This window comes from Ahaetulla prasina, chromosome 4 (assembly GCF_028640845.1).
Source record: "Ahaetulla prasina isolate Xishuangbanna chromosome 4, ASM2864084v1, whole genome shotgun sequence".
Taxonomy (NCBI): domain Eukaryota; kingdom Metazoa; phylum Chordata; class Lepidosauria; order Squamata; family Colubridae; genus Ahaetulla; species Ahaetulla prasina.
Window position 1 is genome coordinate 42,177,462 of NC_080542.1, and position 19,503 is coordinate 42,196,964.

The following is a 19,503-nucleotide window of genomic DNA, read 5'->3' on the forward strand; positions in this document are numbered from 1 at the left end:
ATATAATTAACTCCTTTGCTGTAATAAAAATAACTATCTCTAGGCTCCAACACTAACAAAAGAATATATAAAGGAGGACTACATTTGATTTCTAAATTATTTAGAATTAAATTACAATCTTACCCCTAGATGGTGATATTCTTAACCACCGTTACTACCAAGTGGTTCAACTACAATATAGGCAATCCGTTTCCAGATTAAATAGGCAGACGCTATATTATTCCCCCAGCTCACCTTTCACCTATTTCACTCTTTTAACATTTGTTCTAAGACTTTTCTCAATCCTGGAAACGTGTGAAAATATATGAAATTTCACTGGGTACTGTGGGAAATTACATACTGTACACCCAATAGTTAAATTAATATGATCGTAAAAGAATAATACATGGACATGTGTCTACAATCCCTACCTGTGCCCTCATTTCTGGAATGCAGAAGCTCCATCAATGGTGCTGAGGCACCTTCTGCATCAATGGCATCAGCCGCCTCTTTATCCTGAGCCAACTCACACAGTACGCCGGCTGCCACACGCTGGATGTTTTCCACTGGAGAATATAGGAGCTGTTCCCCCAAATGAACAGGAAGAATAAGAATAAGCAAGGGAATAGTCCCCTCTTGATAAATTATCTATGCTCAAGTTGTCTTCTATTGGCAGTGCTTGTCTCTTTCAGGAGGTCACTATTAATCATGATATACCAAAATTATTAAGAATGAAAGCAAACTGAGAGAAGAGTAAGCAATACCTTGATAATTTTAACTAAGCTATTTTAAAGAATAAGCTTGCCAATCATGATTACATTTATTACAAAGGTATTGCAACTTTTCTATATTTTATCATCCCATGTGACACATGAGTGAATAAGGAATATACACTCATTGCATTGTCATGGGTGTCAACGTAACCCAATATATCTGAATTCTCACCAAGGTTGAATTCTCACCAAATAAGAAATCAAAAATGGGTAATTTTTTCATGGACTGCACCATTAAGCCTTGATACTTAAATATTCAGAAAAGCAAATAAATGAAATGTGCTCTTTGGGAATTATCCACCTACTTAGCCCCGGTTTGGGAAAACCGTAGCAGCAGCGGCAGGAGGCTCCACCCATCCGCCCAGCATCAAATATGCTCTGTGCATGCGCAGAAGTGGCGTATGTACGAGCAAACTAGTAACAAAGGTAAGTGAAATCCACCACTGCTACTTAGATATTACATTATTAATAATAATACATTATTACATATTCTGAGAATCACATGGAACCCATGGGCTTCCCACCTCTGTCACAAGCCTTGGTTTACAAAAAAAAAATGGTTGATTTCTCATATTCTGTTAGCAATCATTATATCCACTATTTTACTTCTGTAGAAATCAAACTCTCTGTTTCTACCCACAATTAACCTTGACTACTCCTCCGTTACAAGTTCCATCCATTTAGAAATTCTGACCTGAACAAAGAGAGGAATGGTGTTTAGACGGAAGATTTCCATTCTGTTCATGGGGTCTCGGGCTAAAATATGTAGTGCACCTGTGCAGCCTTCCACAATTTCCTCCATCTTTACCCCATCCTGAAGAAATAAGGCAACCGTTAAAGAATGGAAAAAAAGTACTGCTCATTCCTAGGCTAGCATCCAACACCCAAGAAAACATCAACCTCCTTTTTATAATGATTTTAATAAAAAAATAAATATTAAAATAGATAACAAAAATAACAATTGAAAAAAATAAATAAAACGTAAGTAAAAAAATAAAAAAGAGAAAAAGATACATAAAAATATCTTCCCCTTTCATCAAGACATATATAAACAATTTCTTATCACTTTTTCTAACATTTCAACCAAAGAACTCCTCTTCAGACAGAGGAGGCATCTCAGAAGGCATCAAGTTCAAATTACAGTTGAATAACCCTCCAGGAATCCTAAATAACTAAACTTCTAAAACCAATTAAGATCATAAACAGAAGTTGCTTATCTCCTCTTACCGTGTATGGTTGCTGTGTGCCTGCAGCTGCATGACGTTGAGCATCTTGGTGAGCCTTCACCAGTAGCTGAACAAGGCGAGGGATGACAGCAGCTTCTTGTAGGGGGGCATGGTTGGCTGGACATAAAGCCAGGTTACGGATGAGGCCAATTGTAGCCTGTGAGCAGAAAGGAGAAGGCATGTCTTCAAAACATTGGTAGATGCAAAATTAGACAAGCTTTCAAATAGTTTAATCAGTTTTGGTGTGTGATTTTTGACATTTAGGTCTAACAAGAAAAGAGAGGGATCAATTCAATCCAGGATATTTTACATTAAATTAAATCTAAAATACAAGAACATCACTGCAAAATTCCATTTCTGACTAGCAAACAGAATTATCCTCCCCCCACCTTCCATCCTGGTTCATTCACATCCTGTTTTTGTCTTTTCCTCCACAAAAGAAGATTGATTCTCAAACTTCTATCATCATTTTGGCACTCCATGGCTCTCAGATTACTATTCTCATTAATAGTATCTCCTAAACATTTATGTGGTGGGGGGGAGAAATGCAATTATATGCTTAGAGTACTTTACGTAAATTGTGTAAGCAATTTTTATTGCACGCATGCAATCGTGGCTGGTATTATCATAAAACCCTATTAAAGATAAGTGCTGGGTGAAAGCAAAAGGAAACTTGCTTAACCTAACTAATCTACACCTCTGAACTGTGAATTGAAAGTAACGCTATCTTGGTTTGCAGCTTAGGGACTTAGCCACTATATCTCACAATTATTCAATGTGGTAAGAAGTCTTCTACAATCAATGCTAGTAAGATTCTTTTCTCACAGAGAGGAAAAAATTAACCGTAACCATGATCTGGAGTTTTATCGGAGAAGTTTCACTATGATCCTCATTTCCCCCAAATTATAATAATAAAAATAATGATATACTTCCCTGAACCTAGTGATCACCCCTGAAATGTGCCCAAGTCAGAAATATGAGCCTGTTTCAGTAAAAAAAAAAAAAAGAATAGATATGCATATGTCTGCCCATAAATACTTAGCTATTATCCCCCTGTGACTGTACCTTGATCAGTGGCCATTGGTTGGGCTGATTAAGCAGCTTAACAATGGCAGGAATTCCATAGTTAAGCCGCACAGAGTTCTGTGCCATTTCAGCCTCTGGATGCCGACTGGTGAGGTGCCTCAGAGCACACACAGCTGGCTCAGTGATGTCTTCTTTATCTCCAGCTCGGAGAATAGTGTGTATGAGGGCTTCAACTCCATTTGACTGAGTCACCAGGGTTTTGTTCTTGCTGTTGTTGCAAGTCAAATTGGAGAGGGTACCAGTGGCACAGGTCAGCACATTGATATCATCTGAACTTAATTGGTTGACCAGAATCTTCAGGACACCATCAAGACCCTCCTTTAAAGACAATAAATAGCACAGAGAATTATTGCCTCCATCAGAAGCTAAGTCAACAAAGGAAGTCACCAGACAGGCCCACAAGGATAGTACCACTATGAAGTTATTGGAGCAATCAGTCTTTAATTTTGGTTCAATAGCACAGTCAGGAAAGGCTCAACAGCAGGATGTGCCAGAACGTATTTGGTGGATAAATCCTCTTACAACCCTTCAATTCTCCGAAGAAACAGCTATTGAGTAGAAATCTCAAGTAACTAGATAAAAAGGGCTGGGTGGAGTTTAAATTTAAATAAAAGATACCGTGGGGGAAAAGTATTGTTCACCTGCTTTGTGGCCACATCTGAGAGGTTTCTTAGAGTCCACAGACAGTTCTGCACAAGTCTTGGACTGGAGCTAGTCAGGTGTTTTCCCAGAGCTTGCATACCACCTTTTGGAAAAAAGAGTACAAAAAATTAACCATGGTTGAACAAAGATAAAAGAAAGAAAATGGGAAAGGTGGAATTTAAATGGTTTGAAAAGTTTCTTCAAAATATTATAACTCCATTATAATAACACATTATGTATTTTCTGTTTTTAGGACAAGACAAAGTATAACTAGGGACCTGTTCTGTAATCAGCAAGACTTATATGGCTACTCATTGGTCTGCTTCTACAATAGGGCAGCTAAAGAAGTAGAAAAACATATATTTTTAAAGAGACAATATAATGTAAAGAATTATCTTCTGACTGTAATGAAAGTTAATCTTCTTTTAAAATATACATTGAATCAAATTTATGCATATTGTTTTCTATTTATTTATTCAATGTTCAGCTTTATTGTGAGGCAGATTAATTTATTTAAATAAATACATAAGTAACAGTAATGTTAGGAAAAATATGTTTTACATATGTCACTGTAAGAATATTTAGCACCTAATATTGATAAATTATTGTACATGATTCTTTAAAGTAACAGAATCTTAGTTTTCTCCTACCTAGTTATTTGCTTATCCTGCACTCCCAGAATTATCATCAAGAGCTCTATTGTTTAGGGAATTCTGGGAATTGGCCTACAGAAGATTACATAATAATCTAACCATACTTGTCCTCATCAGATTGCAGTTCTGTCTCAATTGTCACCACTCACCAGCTTCCACAATGGCTGGCTTGTTGCTGGGGCAGACAGACAGGACTTTGAGGACACGGCTAGTAGTCCACAGAAGTTTCTCATAGGTGTAACTTCGCATAATTTGAACAAGAGCTTGGGGACCTCCATTGGCCAAAATTATGAGCTGCAGACACAAACATAGAGAATAGCATTCTTTCATTTCTCTGGGCAAAGGCAAGATAATTGCAATTCATTGTCTTAATCATGTACTTTCCCTTACTCCTGTCCTCAGCTGATGACCCTCAAAATAAAGCTCTTCCTCAGCAGAATAAGAAAACCTGCTCCTCAGAAATATGTACACAGGTGTGCCTAAACTAACACATAAGCTGTCATCTATCTCACAGGGGTGATTAGCTATACTAGAATGATTGCCTTATTCTATGAACAACGGTAAATTTAAATTACTGAACCAGAGTCCATCCCCCATCCATCCCAAACATATTTCAAGGTTAGAATACAAGTCCGTACTTTGCTTTCTTGGTTCCCATAGGCAAGCAGCTGCAAACAATCAGTGGTGATAGCCAAGAATTTAGGATTATTCTTTGTCAGCAAGGGGACCATCTTCTGGAGACCATCAGCAAGGCGAACAGCCATCTTGGCACCTTCCTGGTACAGCAGTAGGTTGTGAAGAGTAGTGATGGCATAAAACAAGACTGACTCCACTGGAGAGCTGTGGGAAGACAACAAAGAAGATTTTTGTTACTTAAGACACATAACAAATTGCATGGATATATGTGTTGCAGCCAAAATTACAACTGAAGATAGCTGAAACCACAGAGTTTAAAATAAAATTATTTTGGTTAGCTACTTACGGACCCTAATGCAAATCAGCCTTAATAAAGAGGCTAAAGAAAATGGCATTTTGTACAGATAAAACAAAAAAAAAAAGGACGCATATAGTCATAGACTTATAACTGGTTACTTAATCAGTCCTATGGCTTAGGACCGGGATACCTTCGAGACCGCCTTCTGCCACCGATTGCCTCCCAACGACCCGTGCGCTCCCACAGAGCGGGCCTCCTCAGGGTGCCGTCGACCAAACAATGTAGGTTGGCGACCCCCAGGGGGAGGGCCTTCTCTGTGGCGGCACCAGCCCTGTGGAACGAGCTTCTCCGGGATTACGACAATTCTCCGACCTCCGGACCTTCAGACGTGAACTGAAGACTTTATTATTTCAGCGCGCTGGACTAGCCTAAGAATAAATTGTTTTAGCTAAATTTTAATGGGTTTTTGACCGGTTTTTACCGTTTTTAGTGATTTGGCTATGATAATATTTAGTTTTAATTGGGTTTTTAATGCTTATTTATTATATTGTTTTTAATATGCCTGTGAACCGCCCTGAGTCCTACGGGAGATGGTGCGGCATAAAAGTATGATTAATAAATAAATAAAAAATAAAAAACATTCAAAGTTACAGAAGACTCAAAACTAGTTGCTTATTTATTTTATTTATTTATTTATTTATTTAGATTTTTATACCGCCCTTCTCCCGAAGGACTCAGGGCGGTGTACAGCCAAATTATAAAAAACAACACAATGTACAATTAAAACAAGAACTTAAAATAAGCATAATCCATAAATGGCCGAAATTTAAAGCAAACAAATTTAAAACCCTTAAAATTTATAAATAATAACCCCGATTAAAATTGTTTAGAATTAAAAATTTAAGCCAGTCCCGCTTGAATAAACAAATGCGTTTTCAGCTCACGGCGAAAGGTCCGAAGGTCGGGTAATTGGCGCAAACCAGGGGGAAGTTCGTTCCAAAGGGTAGGAGCTCCTACAGAGAAGGCCCTTCCCCTGGGGCCCGCCAGCCGACATTGCTTGGCGGACGGCACCCTGAGAAGACCCTCTCTGTGTGAGCGTACAAGTCGGTGGGAGGCATAAGGTAACAGAAGGCGGTCCCGTAAGTACCCGGGCCCTAAGCCATGGAGCGCTTTAAAGGTGGTAACCAAAACCTTAAAGTGCACCCGAAAGACCACAGGAAACCAGTGCAGACTGCAAAGGAGTGGTGTTACGTGGGAGCAGCGTGAGGCTCCCTCAATCACCCACGCAGCTGCATTCTGAACTAACTGAAGCCTCCGGGTGCACTTCAGGGGAAGCCCCATGTAGAGAGCATTGCAATAATCCAAACGAGAAGTGACAAGAGCGTGAGTGACCGTGCATAAGTCCTTCGGGAGTCCTGAGTCCTTCGGGAGATAGGGCGGTATAAAAATGTGAATAAATAAATAAGGCATCCCGATCAAGGAAGGGGCGCAACTGGCAGACCATGCGCACCTGGTAAAAAGCTCTCCTGAAGACAGCCACCAAATGGTCTTCAAACAACAGCCGTCCATCCAGGAGAACACCCAAGTTGCGCACCCTTTCCATTGGGGCCAATGACTCGTCCCCAACAGTCAGCTGCAGTTGCAGCTGATTGTACCAGGGTGCCGGCATCCACAGCCACTCCGTCTTGGAGGGATTGAGCTTGAGCCTGTTTCTCCCCATCCAGACCCGTACGGCTTCCAGGCACCGGGACAGCACTTCGACAGCTTCGTTGGGGTGGCCCGGGATGGAAAAGTACAGCTGCGTGTCATCAGCGTATAGATGGTAACTCACCCCGAAGCCACTGATGACTTTGCCCAGCGGCTTCATATAGATGTTGAACAGGAGAGGCGAGAGAATCGACTCCTGAGGCACCCCACAAGTAAGGCGCCTTGCGGTCGATCTCTGGCCCCCCTGTCAACACCGTCTGCATCCAGTCAGAGAGATAGGAGGAGAACCACCGATAAACGGTGCCTCCCACTCCCAAACTCTGCAACCGGTGCAGCAAGATACCATGGTCGATGGTATCAAAAGCTGCCGAGAGATCTAACAGGACCAGGGCAGAGGAACAACCCCTATCCCTGGCCCTCCAGAGGTCATCCACGAACGCGACCAAAGCTGTCTCCGTACTATGTCCGGACCGGAAGCCGGACTGGAACGGGTCTAGATAGACAGCTTCATCCAGGTACCGGGGGAGCTGCCATGCAACCACACTCTCTACAACCTTCGCCACAAAGCGAAGGTTGGAGACTGGACGATAATTTCCTAAAATAGCCGGATCCAGGAAAGGCTTCTTGAGGCAGGATCTCACCACCGCCTCTTTCAAGGCGGCGGGAAAAACCCCTTCCAACAATGAAGCATTTGTAATTCCCTGGAGCCAGCCTCGTGTCACCTCTCGTGTGGCCAGCACCAACCAGGAGGGACACGGGTCCAGTAAACATGTGGTCGCATGTAGCCTCCCCAGTAACCTGTCCACGTCCTCAAGAGCCACAGCATCAAACTCATCCCAAATAACCTCAACAAGACACGTCTCCGTCATCTCATTTGGATCATCGCAATTTTGGTCTAAACTATCCCGAAGCTGAACGATTTTATCGTATAGATAACCGTTAAACTCCTCAGCACGTCCCTGCAAGGGGTCATCCCACCCCTCCTGATGAAGGAGAGAGCGGGTCACCCGAAACAGGGCGGCTGGGCGGTTATCTGCCGACGCAATGAGGGTGGAAACGTAAGAACGTTTCGCCTCCCTCAGTGCCACTAGGTAGGTTTTAGAAAAAGACCTAACTAGTGTCCGATCAGCCTCGGAACGGCTAGACCTCCAGGTACTCTCTAGGCGTCTTCTCCGGCGTTTCATCTCTCTCAGCTCCTCAGAAAACCAAGGAGCCAATTGAGATCTGCGCCGGGTCAGAGGCCGCAAAGGCACGACACGGTCCAAAGCCCCACGACACGGTCCGTCAGGAACCTCTCGGGGTCCATCAGGCGCCTGGGAGGGAACCAACGCATTGGTTTCGTCTCCCTGCGGTGGTGAGCGGCGGTCCAAAAGTCCAAGCGAAGGAGAAAATGATCTGACCATGACACAGGTTCCGTCACTAAATCTCCTAATTCCAGATCATTAAACCACTGTCCAGAGATATAAATCAAGTCCAGTGTGCCACCCCCAATGTGTGTAGGGCCATCAGTTACTTGAATCAGGTCCAAGGCCGTCATGGAAGCCTGGAACTCCTGGACTGCTGTTGATGACAAGCCGGCCGATGGCAAGTTGAAATCCCCCATGACCAAAAGTCTGGGAATCTCAACCGCCACTCCGGCAAGCACCTCCAGCAGCTCAGGCAGGGCTATAGTCACGCAGCAAGGAGCCAGGTACGTGATCAACAAACCCATCTGATTCCTATGGCCCCACTTCACAAGGAGGGATTCAAAACCGGCTATCTGAGGTACAGTGGACTCCCTCGGCTTTAGACTTTCTCTAATCACAACCGCCACCCCTCCACCCCTACCTTGGGCTCTCGGCTGATGGAATGCTCGGAAACCCGGAGAGCATAGTTCAACCAGGGGTACACCCCCTTCTGTGCCCAACCAGGTCTCCATAATGCCCGTAAAGTCCACGGCCTCCCTCTGAATAAGATCACAAATCAGGGGAGCCTTATTAACCACGGACCGGGCATTGCACAGCATCAGCCGAAGACCCAAACTCTGAGGGTCTTGACCATCCGGGGAACGAGTAAGGACTGAGGGGCCGGAGCACGTGATCGCTTTTAAACAGCGAACACGTGCTCCCAAAGAACGATACGGCCCCTCACCTCTGCCATATCTGCCCCTCCCACTTACCGTATAGATGGAACATACTCTACACTATGGACACCCCCTTTCCCCCCCCTTCGGACTAGGTAGACTAATGCCATAAACAGGCGCAGGGACTGGACATACCCTCCCAGACGGGTTTCTCCCCTTACCCGACTCTTCCCTCCCCCCTTTAAAAAACCCCTCCCCGACGAGTATCCCCCATTACCCGACTTCACCCTCCCTCCCCTTAAAAATCTATCTAAAAAACCCCAAAGGTTCCTTCTTGCCGCATGCCATATCTCTGGGTCCCAAAACCCATCCTTGAGATAGGCCCCCCGATAACATAGGGGGCCATTCCTGCGAGGCGGGGGAGCCTCACAGATGATGGAGTTCCAACGAAGAGTATCTCATATCTCATATTGGGCCAAACTGGCATAAAAAGAGTTCATCCCAGACCACTGGTGATGGTATGGCAGTCATAATTTTAGGGGCCGATAACAAAAGCCCACAGATGATAAAGATGATAGAGATGATAAAGATGATAAAGCGAGATGGTGAAGACAAGATGGGTGCTCTCTCATGAAATCCTCAAAACGATGTTAAAATAGAAGATGTTTAAGATGATGCAGCTGCCAGTCTATTCCCCTCCAATAAACCCCACTCCCCATCAGCAGGGAGAGCGGGGGGAGGGGGGAAGGGCCAGGAGACGGCAGATCTTACCATAAATTGGCCGAAATAGGGCCAGTCCCGGACAGCAAACACACGCTGTCCCAGGGCCCTGTCCCAGGGCTTATAACCCACCTTCAAAATTCTGACTGCTGTTCTACCCCTGATATGATCACATTTTGTGTACGTAGCAATTGGCTTGCATTTACAATCTGTTGCAGGCTTCTGTGGTCATATGATTGTGTTTTACAACCTTTTTTGCCATCTTTTGGCAAAAAAGCCACCCATTGAATAAATTGGATTTGGGTTTATGACATTATTTGCTTAACAACCATGTAATTGTAATCCTGTAACAACTGTAAAAATGTAGTAAAATTGAGTTTGGTCACATGGTGATTCAACTTACGACTGCAATGACATGACCAAAATTCTAGGCTCAGTTGTGTTTGTAAATGGAGGACTACCTCTAATTCTTTTAATCTAATTTTTATATCAGAAAGTAACATGGAACCCTCACAAAAAAAGCCCAGCCAACATGTTTAAGGATCATGGAAATTATTTTCTAAAATTTAACTACTCTAATTTATACTGAGAGTAGAAGCCTGGTAATGCTTTTTTTTTTCTTGCCATTGATCAGACCTGTGACTTAGTGTGTATAAAACTATTGTTTAACTAAAATTGAGAAAACATTATCTCCAAGTTGAGCATTTATACTATAAAAGAGTATGGAGTATGGACCTAACTGTTCTTGCATTCCTTCATCAAGTTAAGAGAAAGAAAATGAAAATTTAGTAATGGAAAAGGTGAAGGCATGAGAAAGAATCCAAAGTAGCTGCACTTTGAATCTGTTTAATATAAGAAGGGTCAAAAAGATACTCAAGTAGACTTTCAATATTTTGTTATTATATTCTAAGTCGGTCAAGTTCTGAATACTTCTCCTAAATTTCCCACAGAATTTTTTCTTGGCCCTGAAGCAGCATAGGAAGCCACTAAGCAAGAGATGAGTTTTTTGCAATCATAACACTTCTGCATATTTAATTTTGCCTTCCCTCACATCTAATATATTTTTCTTTCCATTTGTCCAGGTAAACTGAGGCTGAAATCCATGATAGTGAACTGTGAAAGTGTTGATCCAATTATGAGTCAGCTACTAAGATTTTTTTTTCTGGGGGTTCCAATATGGTGGTGTCAGAGGTAGCACTCTGGAATTTGTAAGACTTTTTCTACTACAAGAAAAAAGCAAGAGTAAGTATGACTCAGCCATAGCTTGCTGAGACTTGTGTTTCCACAACAAAGCCAACTCCTCCATGTCAAAGCAGCTGCTCATCAGCTCCATTTTGTGCCAACTGGGTGTGGACTTGCAGCAAGATCTGCCTGGCAAAGGAACAGGAGAGACAGAAGAGCTGTGGGAACAGCTGGAAGAAATATTGCACAGATTAAGTTCCCGTTGGACCTGCGATGAATAGCTAGTGTCAGTATAACTTAAACAAATGCCCTTGGGGTGTATTAAATATTAAATTTGGTCAATACTCCTAAAGTAAGAGGTGCTCTTTGCATATAATAGCAGTATAACAGGTTCTGAACTGGTTATCACTAGGTATACTTCAAAGTGTTGTTTTCGACCTACAGAGCCCTATTTAGCTTGCCACTTGCAATATTCTCTACATTGGGTACAATGTAACCACCCAGCCTGTAAATAATGCTAAATATCCCCTACTCCTGCATAATGAGTATGTGATATAAAGGTGAGTTAGAAAGCATGTTTTTCAGTTTTGGCACCAACTCTCTGGGAAACCTGCATGGTGCCCATCTTCTGACGTTCGGGTGACCATGTTAAGATCATGGTCACTTGGATACCATATTATAAGCATAACAACAGCGAGAGTAAAGATTTTAATTATTTGAATAGTTCTACAAGCATCTTTTATTTATTATATTGTTTACTCAATGCATTTGTTATGCTATTTTAAGCTGCAAACTGCTATGAGTTCTCCAGAAGTATGGCACTATAGAAATGTAGTAAATAAATAAATGCTAAAGTGCCATGATTGGCTGTTAATTACGTTAACTATTGTAATTATGTTAACTAGTTTCCTCTTTTTTTGGTCCCCAAATCCCAAGATAAAAAGGCTTTGAGAAGCCCTACATCAGGGGTGAAATCTAAAAATTTTCCCTACCGGTTCTGTGGGCGTGGCTTAATTGGTGGGCGGGGCTTGGTGGTCAGATGACTGGGTGGCCGTGGTCAATAACAATAAATAATAAAAATAATTAACAAAGTATACAAAACAATAAAAGGTACCAAAAACCAACTTTCACACTTTCATACACACAACACAACACAACACAACACAACACAACTGACTCACACACAATGTAAAAGCAGCTGCACTTCACCCAAAATGGCCCCTGCAACAAGCAGGAACCTCACACTTTCACATTTTACACACACACAACACAACTGACTCACACACACACAAAATGCCACATACAGCTTTGAGATTTTGTGTGTTTGTGTAGTTAGAGTGAAACACTACAGAAACACACCAAATCTCAGAAAGCTGCACAAATATTTTATTTTATTATTTTTATTTTTATTTTTAGATCAGGGGGTCTCCAACTTTAGTAGCTTTAGGTTTGTAGACTTCAACTCCCAGAGTTCCTCATACAGCAAAGCAGGAAGTCAAAGCAGGCTGTAATCAGTAGCTGAAGTAAGCATTGCGTTGCCAGCCCAAAAGGAGCAGTAATTATAGGTAAGTGAGAAGGGGGCATTGGTTGGGCATGGGTGGGGGCTCTTGTAAGTGGGGGCTGTTAAAAAGTGATTTTAAAAGCCTGCTAGGATCAGAAAACTCATAGCAGTCCAGAACCTCTTAAAATAATTGTTTTAACATGTAGAAAACATGTTTTTTAAGGTTCTGGTGATGACGAACTCAGCTGGGATGGCCAGAGGAGCCTTTTAAAGCCCCCCCCCTTTTCCTTTTTTCCCCCTTCGGCTGAAGAGGTTTCTTTAAAAAAAACTTTTAAAGTGTTCTGATGATCCCTGCTCAGCCCCGCAATAATCAGAAGGGTTGTTTTTTTTACTTTTAAAGGCATGTTTTTGGCTGAAGAAAAACTTTTTAAAAGTAAAAAAAAAAAAAAAACCTCTGCAGATGGTGCGGCTCAGCAGGGGCAGGGGGGGGCGGGGCCAGGGATTTTTGCTACCAGTCCTCTGAACCAGCAGCTGCCATCGCTACCTAATCGGGGGAACCGGTGCGAACCGGGAGCATTTCACCCCTGCCCTACATCAAAGACAAAATGAATATATCAGATAATAGTTCTCAATGAAACCAACAGAGTTAGTAGAAAAGAAAGGGTTAAATATAGTAGCAATAGAAGCAGTCATGTGAGTGTAGCAAATCAAAGCATCTGATTTTAAGGCATGTTCTTTTAACATTGTAATCAATGAAGTAATAGTTAGAAGTGTTCTGAATAGATTTTAAGATAGATAGAAGCTCTTTGTAGCCTCACTGACTGTAGAGAATGGTTGCAGAGGACTGAAAGTGTTGCATTTTCAAGATAGGGATATTTTCTTTGTTATTACTTCTAAAGCACTAGTCCCATGCAAAGGTAGCATGGGACAATGCAAAACACAGCATGTTCAGGCAAGTTTAGGAGTTTGGCACTTACTTAATCCAAAGCACTAGGCAGAAGGGATGGAGCTTGCAAAAATGGCAAAACTGACCAGTTTGATCAGAGAAAAAAATGATAAACACTTTTTTAAAAGACTGGAAGACTTATATGAGTTCGTATTGAAAGAAGAAAAGATTGAATTGATGATTTATTGATTTAGGTATTAAAAATGATCAAAGAGGAAGAGGAAAAATAAGATGGCAATTATTCAACAGAAAGAAGTACATACGTAATTCTACATTTTTTTCTTTTCTTCTTTTCTGAATTTTTCCCTTAATCTTCCTTTAATTATATATGATTTTACTGTATTGAAAATTTCTAATAAACAAAGCCCAAAAAGATAAACCTAAAAGAGAAGGGCAAATTACACTAAGCCCCATGTGAACTACAATATTGAATAAAATAGATAGGAAGAGTACAGAGTATTGCAATACTTCCAGTGACGAAGAAAATGCTCTTAACATGCTCTTAAAACCATGTATCTTCTCTTCGTAACATAACTCCTGGGACATTACCTGAGCATACGCACAAGGGCTGGGATACCCCCAGACTTAAAGATGGACAGCAGCCCTTCACGATGGTGAGACAGGTTGTGGAGAATGCTGGTAGTGCAGCGGGCTGTATCCAGGTCACTGGTGTTTTGCATGGTGCGCACTACAGCAGCAACAATTTGAGCAGATTGCATAAGAGCCCGGCGTGAGGCTTCTTTCTTAGATAGCTGGTTCACAATCATGGCTGCTTTGCTGACTACCACCTGGAGGGAGAAGAAAAAGAATGGAAGTTGTAGAATGGAACAATTACTACAGCACTCTTCAGAGCATCAAGTTCTACAAAACTCCAGATTTCATGTTTAAGTGTTATTAATAATATCAATTTACTACTTCAGAGCCAAGAAATACTACCTGGTGTACAAGGTGGTTAATATTATTATGGTCATAAAACAGTAACAGACATTTTGGTACCAATGATTCCACGCACCCTTTGAAACTTTCACAAAGAGCTGAGATTTTGCTAGCCTTTGGAAGGTCATGAGTATCACCTTTATCTTGGGGATTGGGGGGGAGATGTTCCAGAGAAGGGGAAACCCATACAGGGATGGCAGCTGTTAAGCTCTCTCCCATCACATCTAACTTCAGAAAGCACTCCCTTTTGCAACAGGTTGCAACATGAAGAATCTCTCCAGAAAATGTGTCATGTTAGGTATCTATGCCAGGAATCATGTAGGATTTAATAGAGAAAGATCAGCATTTTGAATTTGCTAATTCAAATGCACCCTAATAAACTAATGCAAATGCACTTTTGTGAACATTTTGTATCCATGTTATTGTGTGCACCAAGTCCTGAATGAATAGATAATTCATGTTCATGTATCAAGTCTCCCTGAATAGTTGAACATTTTTTGTGAGCTGGATAACATTTTTTGAGTCCTAGGGAAAAATTTACCAGGTTTAAAAATATTCAAAATTCCATCTCTGATGACAATGTTGCTCATTAAAAGCAAACATTGTTTAAGCCCCTCCAAACCATACCTCTATAAGATAAAAGCCAGAGCTTTCCTTTGAGTGTACATGATAAATATGAAAAACAAAACAAAAACCCAGCGTTCTTTTGGGCTGATAACAACGCATTCGGCACCTTCTTTGCTTTTCCATGGAAAGTATCATTTTATGCATAGTATAGGATTACTGAAGCATTAGCAATGCTTCAAATCATAGCCAACCAAGCAATTACTTCAATTAAATCCCCCAGAAACCTTTTAAGACACCAAGGGTCTAATTGCATTTCCATACCGGATCTTCATCATTCAGCAGTTTGGTGAGTTCAGGGATAGCACGAGTGGCTAGTTCAGCATCATCTTGGTAGTTGATGAGGTGTACAATGGCTGACTTGAGCATTTGAGAGGGCTCAGCCAATCGTTGTACATTGGTCTGCTGCCCCTCAACTTGAGTAGTCAGAAGAAGAGTGTGGTCTTCAGCTGTCTCTGGATACATGGCCGCCCGGATGCGCTGGGCACGGGTCATTGCAAGCTGGGACTCCAATTCCGCTGCAAAGATGATTGACAAGATAGGATTAACAAAGACAAACTTTAATCAGAATTTTTAACAGTCATATTAGGAAGTTCCTGGGACTGTTTCAGCTCTATGAGGTATAGGAGACTTCACATCTGAGCAAAGAGATAAGGCTGGAGTTAATTAACTAGCATGATTAAGCAGCTGTAATACAAAGCTGTTTAATTAAAAACATGAAAGTGAGATGGGAAATGGTAACTAGCATGCATAAGGACCTGAAAAGTTTTATGTGTGCACGCATGCACACAGAGACATATACTGGCACACACAGGCACAAAGGGAAGGAGAGAGGGATGGGGTGAAGAATCTTAAGTTTTTGCAGCAACCTAGATTTCTCTGCAATTCTGAGACATTATTAAAAAGCTGGTGCCTCTTCTTGCCCATTCTTGGTGCCTGAGTGTTTTTTTTTTTACTGTTTCTCATTAAATTGTCTCTCTGCCCTATTCCCTGCTCTTTCAATATGTAATATGAAATATCAATATATATAATATGAAATGTTTGTAAATTTTTACTCATCTCTGAGCTATCCTGGGTCCTTGGCAATAGGGATTCCTTACAGTGAATTATATCATTTTACTTAATCACAAAAACAATCCTTTTGTTCTTTTCAACAGCCAAGATATTCTGCTTATAACTGAATGTATTAATTTGCACTAAAGTAATAAGCAGTAGTTAAAAAAAAAAAAATCCCCGAACTTTTCTGATTACTTTTGTACTGCTTAGAAGTCTTTTATGTTTCTATACTTTATTTTGAAATAACCTGTTTGTGTGGGCTTTTTTTACTTTACAGAGAGTGAGCTAAGTCTTAGGAAAAGTGTCATGACCACATTTGAACTTAAATCTAGATTCCCAATTCATAAAATACAGGATCATTTCTAAAAGTTGACTGATATTGACAAATGACAAAAAGAGGCTGATTATTATTCCTTTCTAAGCTGTATTGTAACCGCACATCAATAGCTTCTAGCATATATGATGTGGTTCTAAATCTTTTGCTTAAAATTAAAAACTGACCAAAGCAAACTGTTATCTTCTAAGTATATGTTGGTAATTTCAAAGACCTTGAGTTAACAAGGTCTACACAATCAGGATTCAGGAATTATAAGGACAATTATCTTTACCCATCTGACTAAAAATCACTATTAAGTTATAGACCAACAATTCAACATTATAGTCAGAATCTATGTTTTAAAAAAAACACTAGTGGCTATAAGCCTGTAAAGCAAAAATAAGCAAAAAGTAGGCCTGTGAACCAGATACCTTTCAGTCTATAATACCTGTGTCTGTTTTAATGCAGATTAAATACTGTTTCTTACATTCACATTGATAACCATTTTAGAGTATCTGACTGAATATAATATAAAATTGTTATCTCACATAAGTTCACAGTGAACTAAACTAAATGACACAGAATTTGCAGGGTAGCAATTTAACTGCAGCAATCTCAGCATACTGTGATTTGATTAAATACTACATTACTTTAAAGATGGATATTTTCCCAGACTAATGCTCTTGTGATAGAGGAGTGCATGATCTAGGGAGCTGGGAATTCCGGACTTTATATTTTCAGTGCATTAGAAAATACAAGGTCGAGGATAAATATTGCTTTTAATTTCTTTATGGAATAAAAACAAATTGTCCATTTAAATAAATAAAAGCAAATATTACCTTGAGTCTGGGCCTGCCCTGATCCAGGTTGGCTGTAAGTAGTAGTCTTCTTAATGGTGTACTGCTTGCCATAGAGGTCATCTTCATCCATCAAGCCCTTGCTGCTCACTGATGGCACCTGGGTGTTCATTCCAGAATGGATGCCCGAATCATAGGTATATGTTTGCTGCCATTCTGTCACCTTGATGGGTTGATCTATTATGTTCATCATATCCATAGCTATTCTGTAAAAATATCCATCCGGATTAGATCCTCAAATATAATGCACGCTGTTAATAGTCGATCTTCCCAATGTCTAATTCTCAATAAATCTGCATTTGCTCTAGGCAACTTTTCAGAATGCAGTTTGCTGCTTCCTACCATTTGCTTTAATAATCTGGATGACAAATTCCCCACATCAAAACTAAAGCTATTCAGCTTAGATGTTTTTCTTGTCTCACACATGAACTCTCACCAAGCTTTAGGTTAACTAGTCTTTATAAAGTACAAAGGATGTTGTTGTTCTACAGTTAAAACTCTTTCTTGACTTAGTCCAATGAAATGATTGTGGTACTTCTACACAACTATCAGTTCCAGCTCCCAAAAGGTCAAAAAAAAAAAGTATGATCACTGTTACCAACCTCATAAAACATAGTGCCTCTAGTGAACCAATAGTGCTCCCTTCAGCTGACTGAATTCTATGAGTGATTGATTCATCATTTAATGATTGAACGTTACGTTCAGTGTCCAATTTGCACCCATCAAAAGGGGAAAAAACTTGATCGCTTACTTAAAAAGTATAATGGAATCAAAGCAAGACATTCTACCACTTTGCATTCAGCAGTGGTGATGAATTTCCTTCTAAACTGCAGCTAAACTGGATGTTAAGCTAAACCACACCAGAACTGCAACATTGTGAGAACATGGCCATGAAACAATAAGACTTTCTTCCCTCTTACTTTTTTCTTCCCTTTGTTACGGTACTTTCCCACTTACATCTAGCTGCACTTTATGCGAGAACAATCAGTGGCCCCAGTAGCAGGAGGTCACCACTGCACCTAGTCCAAGTATGTATCTTTCCAAGGTTTGTGATTAGCTATGGGTGCTCTTTTGGAGATGGCAGCAGGTTTCTCGCACAGGTGCAGAGGTAGGGGAAGGGATAGCAAAGGTGAGAGGAATAGGAAAGAGAAAGGAATTGTGCTTCATTGGAGGTGGGATCTGGAGAAGATAAGGCAGGTAGGATAGAAATGAGGGAATGGTTGGTCACGGATTTGGCTCAAGTTCTTCCTCCATGAATCATAGAACATTTACATAGTGAAAGGGTTTTACCTTGGGAACAAATTATGTTTCTGTCAAACTGCTTCAGCAGCATGCTGGCCTTGATATAAAGGCTCCAATATGAAGATATATCCTCGGTGATTGTTAGCAAGCTTCCTTATTACATAGCGGCTCATAGATGACCTGAGTTCAGAGCCTTGGTCCCGCTTCTATTTTAAACCCCATGATAATGATATACTATATATACAAACATATTTCTTTCTTGTCAAATTTATTTCATATGTATATGGAAACCAGCTTTTTTTTTAAAAAACTTTTCTTTGCCAGGGCAGCAAGATAAATATCTCTGCTTGTTAGGAATAGCTGTTTTACAGAACAGGAAAAGAACAGCTACCATGAATATTATATGAATAAAAGGAAATTACCTTTTAATATTATTTCTCATTAAGGCAGACAACTAAGGAAGGAACTGCTAGTATTTGAAAGGCAGAACAACAAATGACTTTTTAAATGGCTTAATTTTTCTAGGGCGTTCTCAGGAAACCTAAAAGAAAGGCTGCAAGTTGTATTTCATGTATTTCATGAAATGTGCTTTAAGTATTTTATTTGCTTCGGAAAGTGAGAGGAGAGGAGAGGTGGAAGAAACAGAGCCTACCGAAACGGCATTGGTCCTTCCTAAATATAGGGCAGAAATGGAAATCTAGTAAAAGAATTGCTTGGTAGCAACCTCCTGTCCCAGATAAATTTGTTAGCTTGTTTTCTGATGGGTAGAGACTAATAACAGGCACAATTAAGTGCTGCTCCTTCCCTAAAAACATGTTGCCCTTCTCCTCTGAGCAATCCATTGCCTCCTATTAAATCTACAGAATATAACTTGGAAAGGAGAAGGTGTGCCTGATGCCATCAAGATAATCAACTTACAGGGCGTGTATGTGCAAAGAAGGTAGGGAAAGCTTAATGGCAGCAATTTCAACAGCTGCGATTAATATGTGTTTGAAAAAACTTCCCCCCCCCCAAATAGATTTAAGTTGTTCAAAATGCTACTGTAGTCAAACTGGAAATTT

At 40.7% G+C, this 19,503-nt stretch overlaps 1 protein-coding gene across 7 annotated transcripts in view; it reads right to left on the reverse strand.

Annotated features, from left to right (window-relative positions):
* Positions 1-19,503, reverse strand: part of JUP (junction plakoglobin) — a 77,246-nt gene that overhangs the window by 18,849 nt on the left and 38,894 nt on the right. For 6 of the 7 annotated variants that reach the window (XR_009155053.1, XM_058182811.1, XM_058182810.1 and 3 more), the window contains 10 exons: positions 17,183-17,406; positions 15,236-15,489; positions 13,961-14,199; positions 4,998-5,199; positions 4,509-4,653; positions 3,706-3,809; positions 3,044-3,382; positions 1,980-2,135; positions 1,447-1,566; positions 411-561 (listed from right to left, as the gene is read on the reverse strand). Coding sequence is in view for 5 of the 7 variants with exons in the window: in XM_058182811.1 (XP_058038794.1) it covers positions 411-561; positions 1,447-1,566; positions 1,980-2,135; positions 3,044-3,382; positions 3,706-3,809; positions 4,509-4,653; positions 4,998-5,199; positions 13,961-14,199; positions 15,236-15,489; positions 17,183-17,406 (1,934 nt within the window). In the remaining 2 variants the exon portion in view is untranslated. Of the gene's footprint in view, positions 1-410; positions 562-1,446; positions 1,567-1,979; positions 2,136-3,043; positions 3,383-3,705; positions 3,810-4,508; positions 4,654-4,997; positions 5,200-13,960; positions 14,200-15,235; positions 15,490-17,182; positions 17,407-19,503 lie in introns of those variants that run through there. The other variant, XR_009155052.1, reaches the window with a different exon arrangement.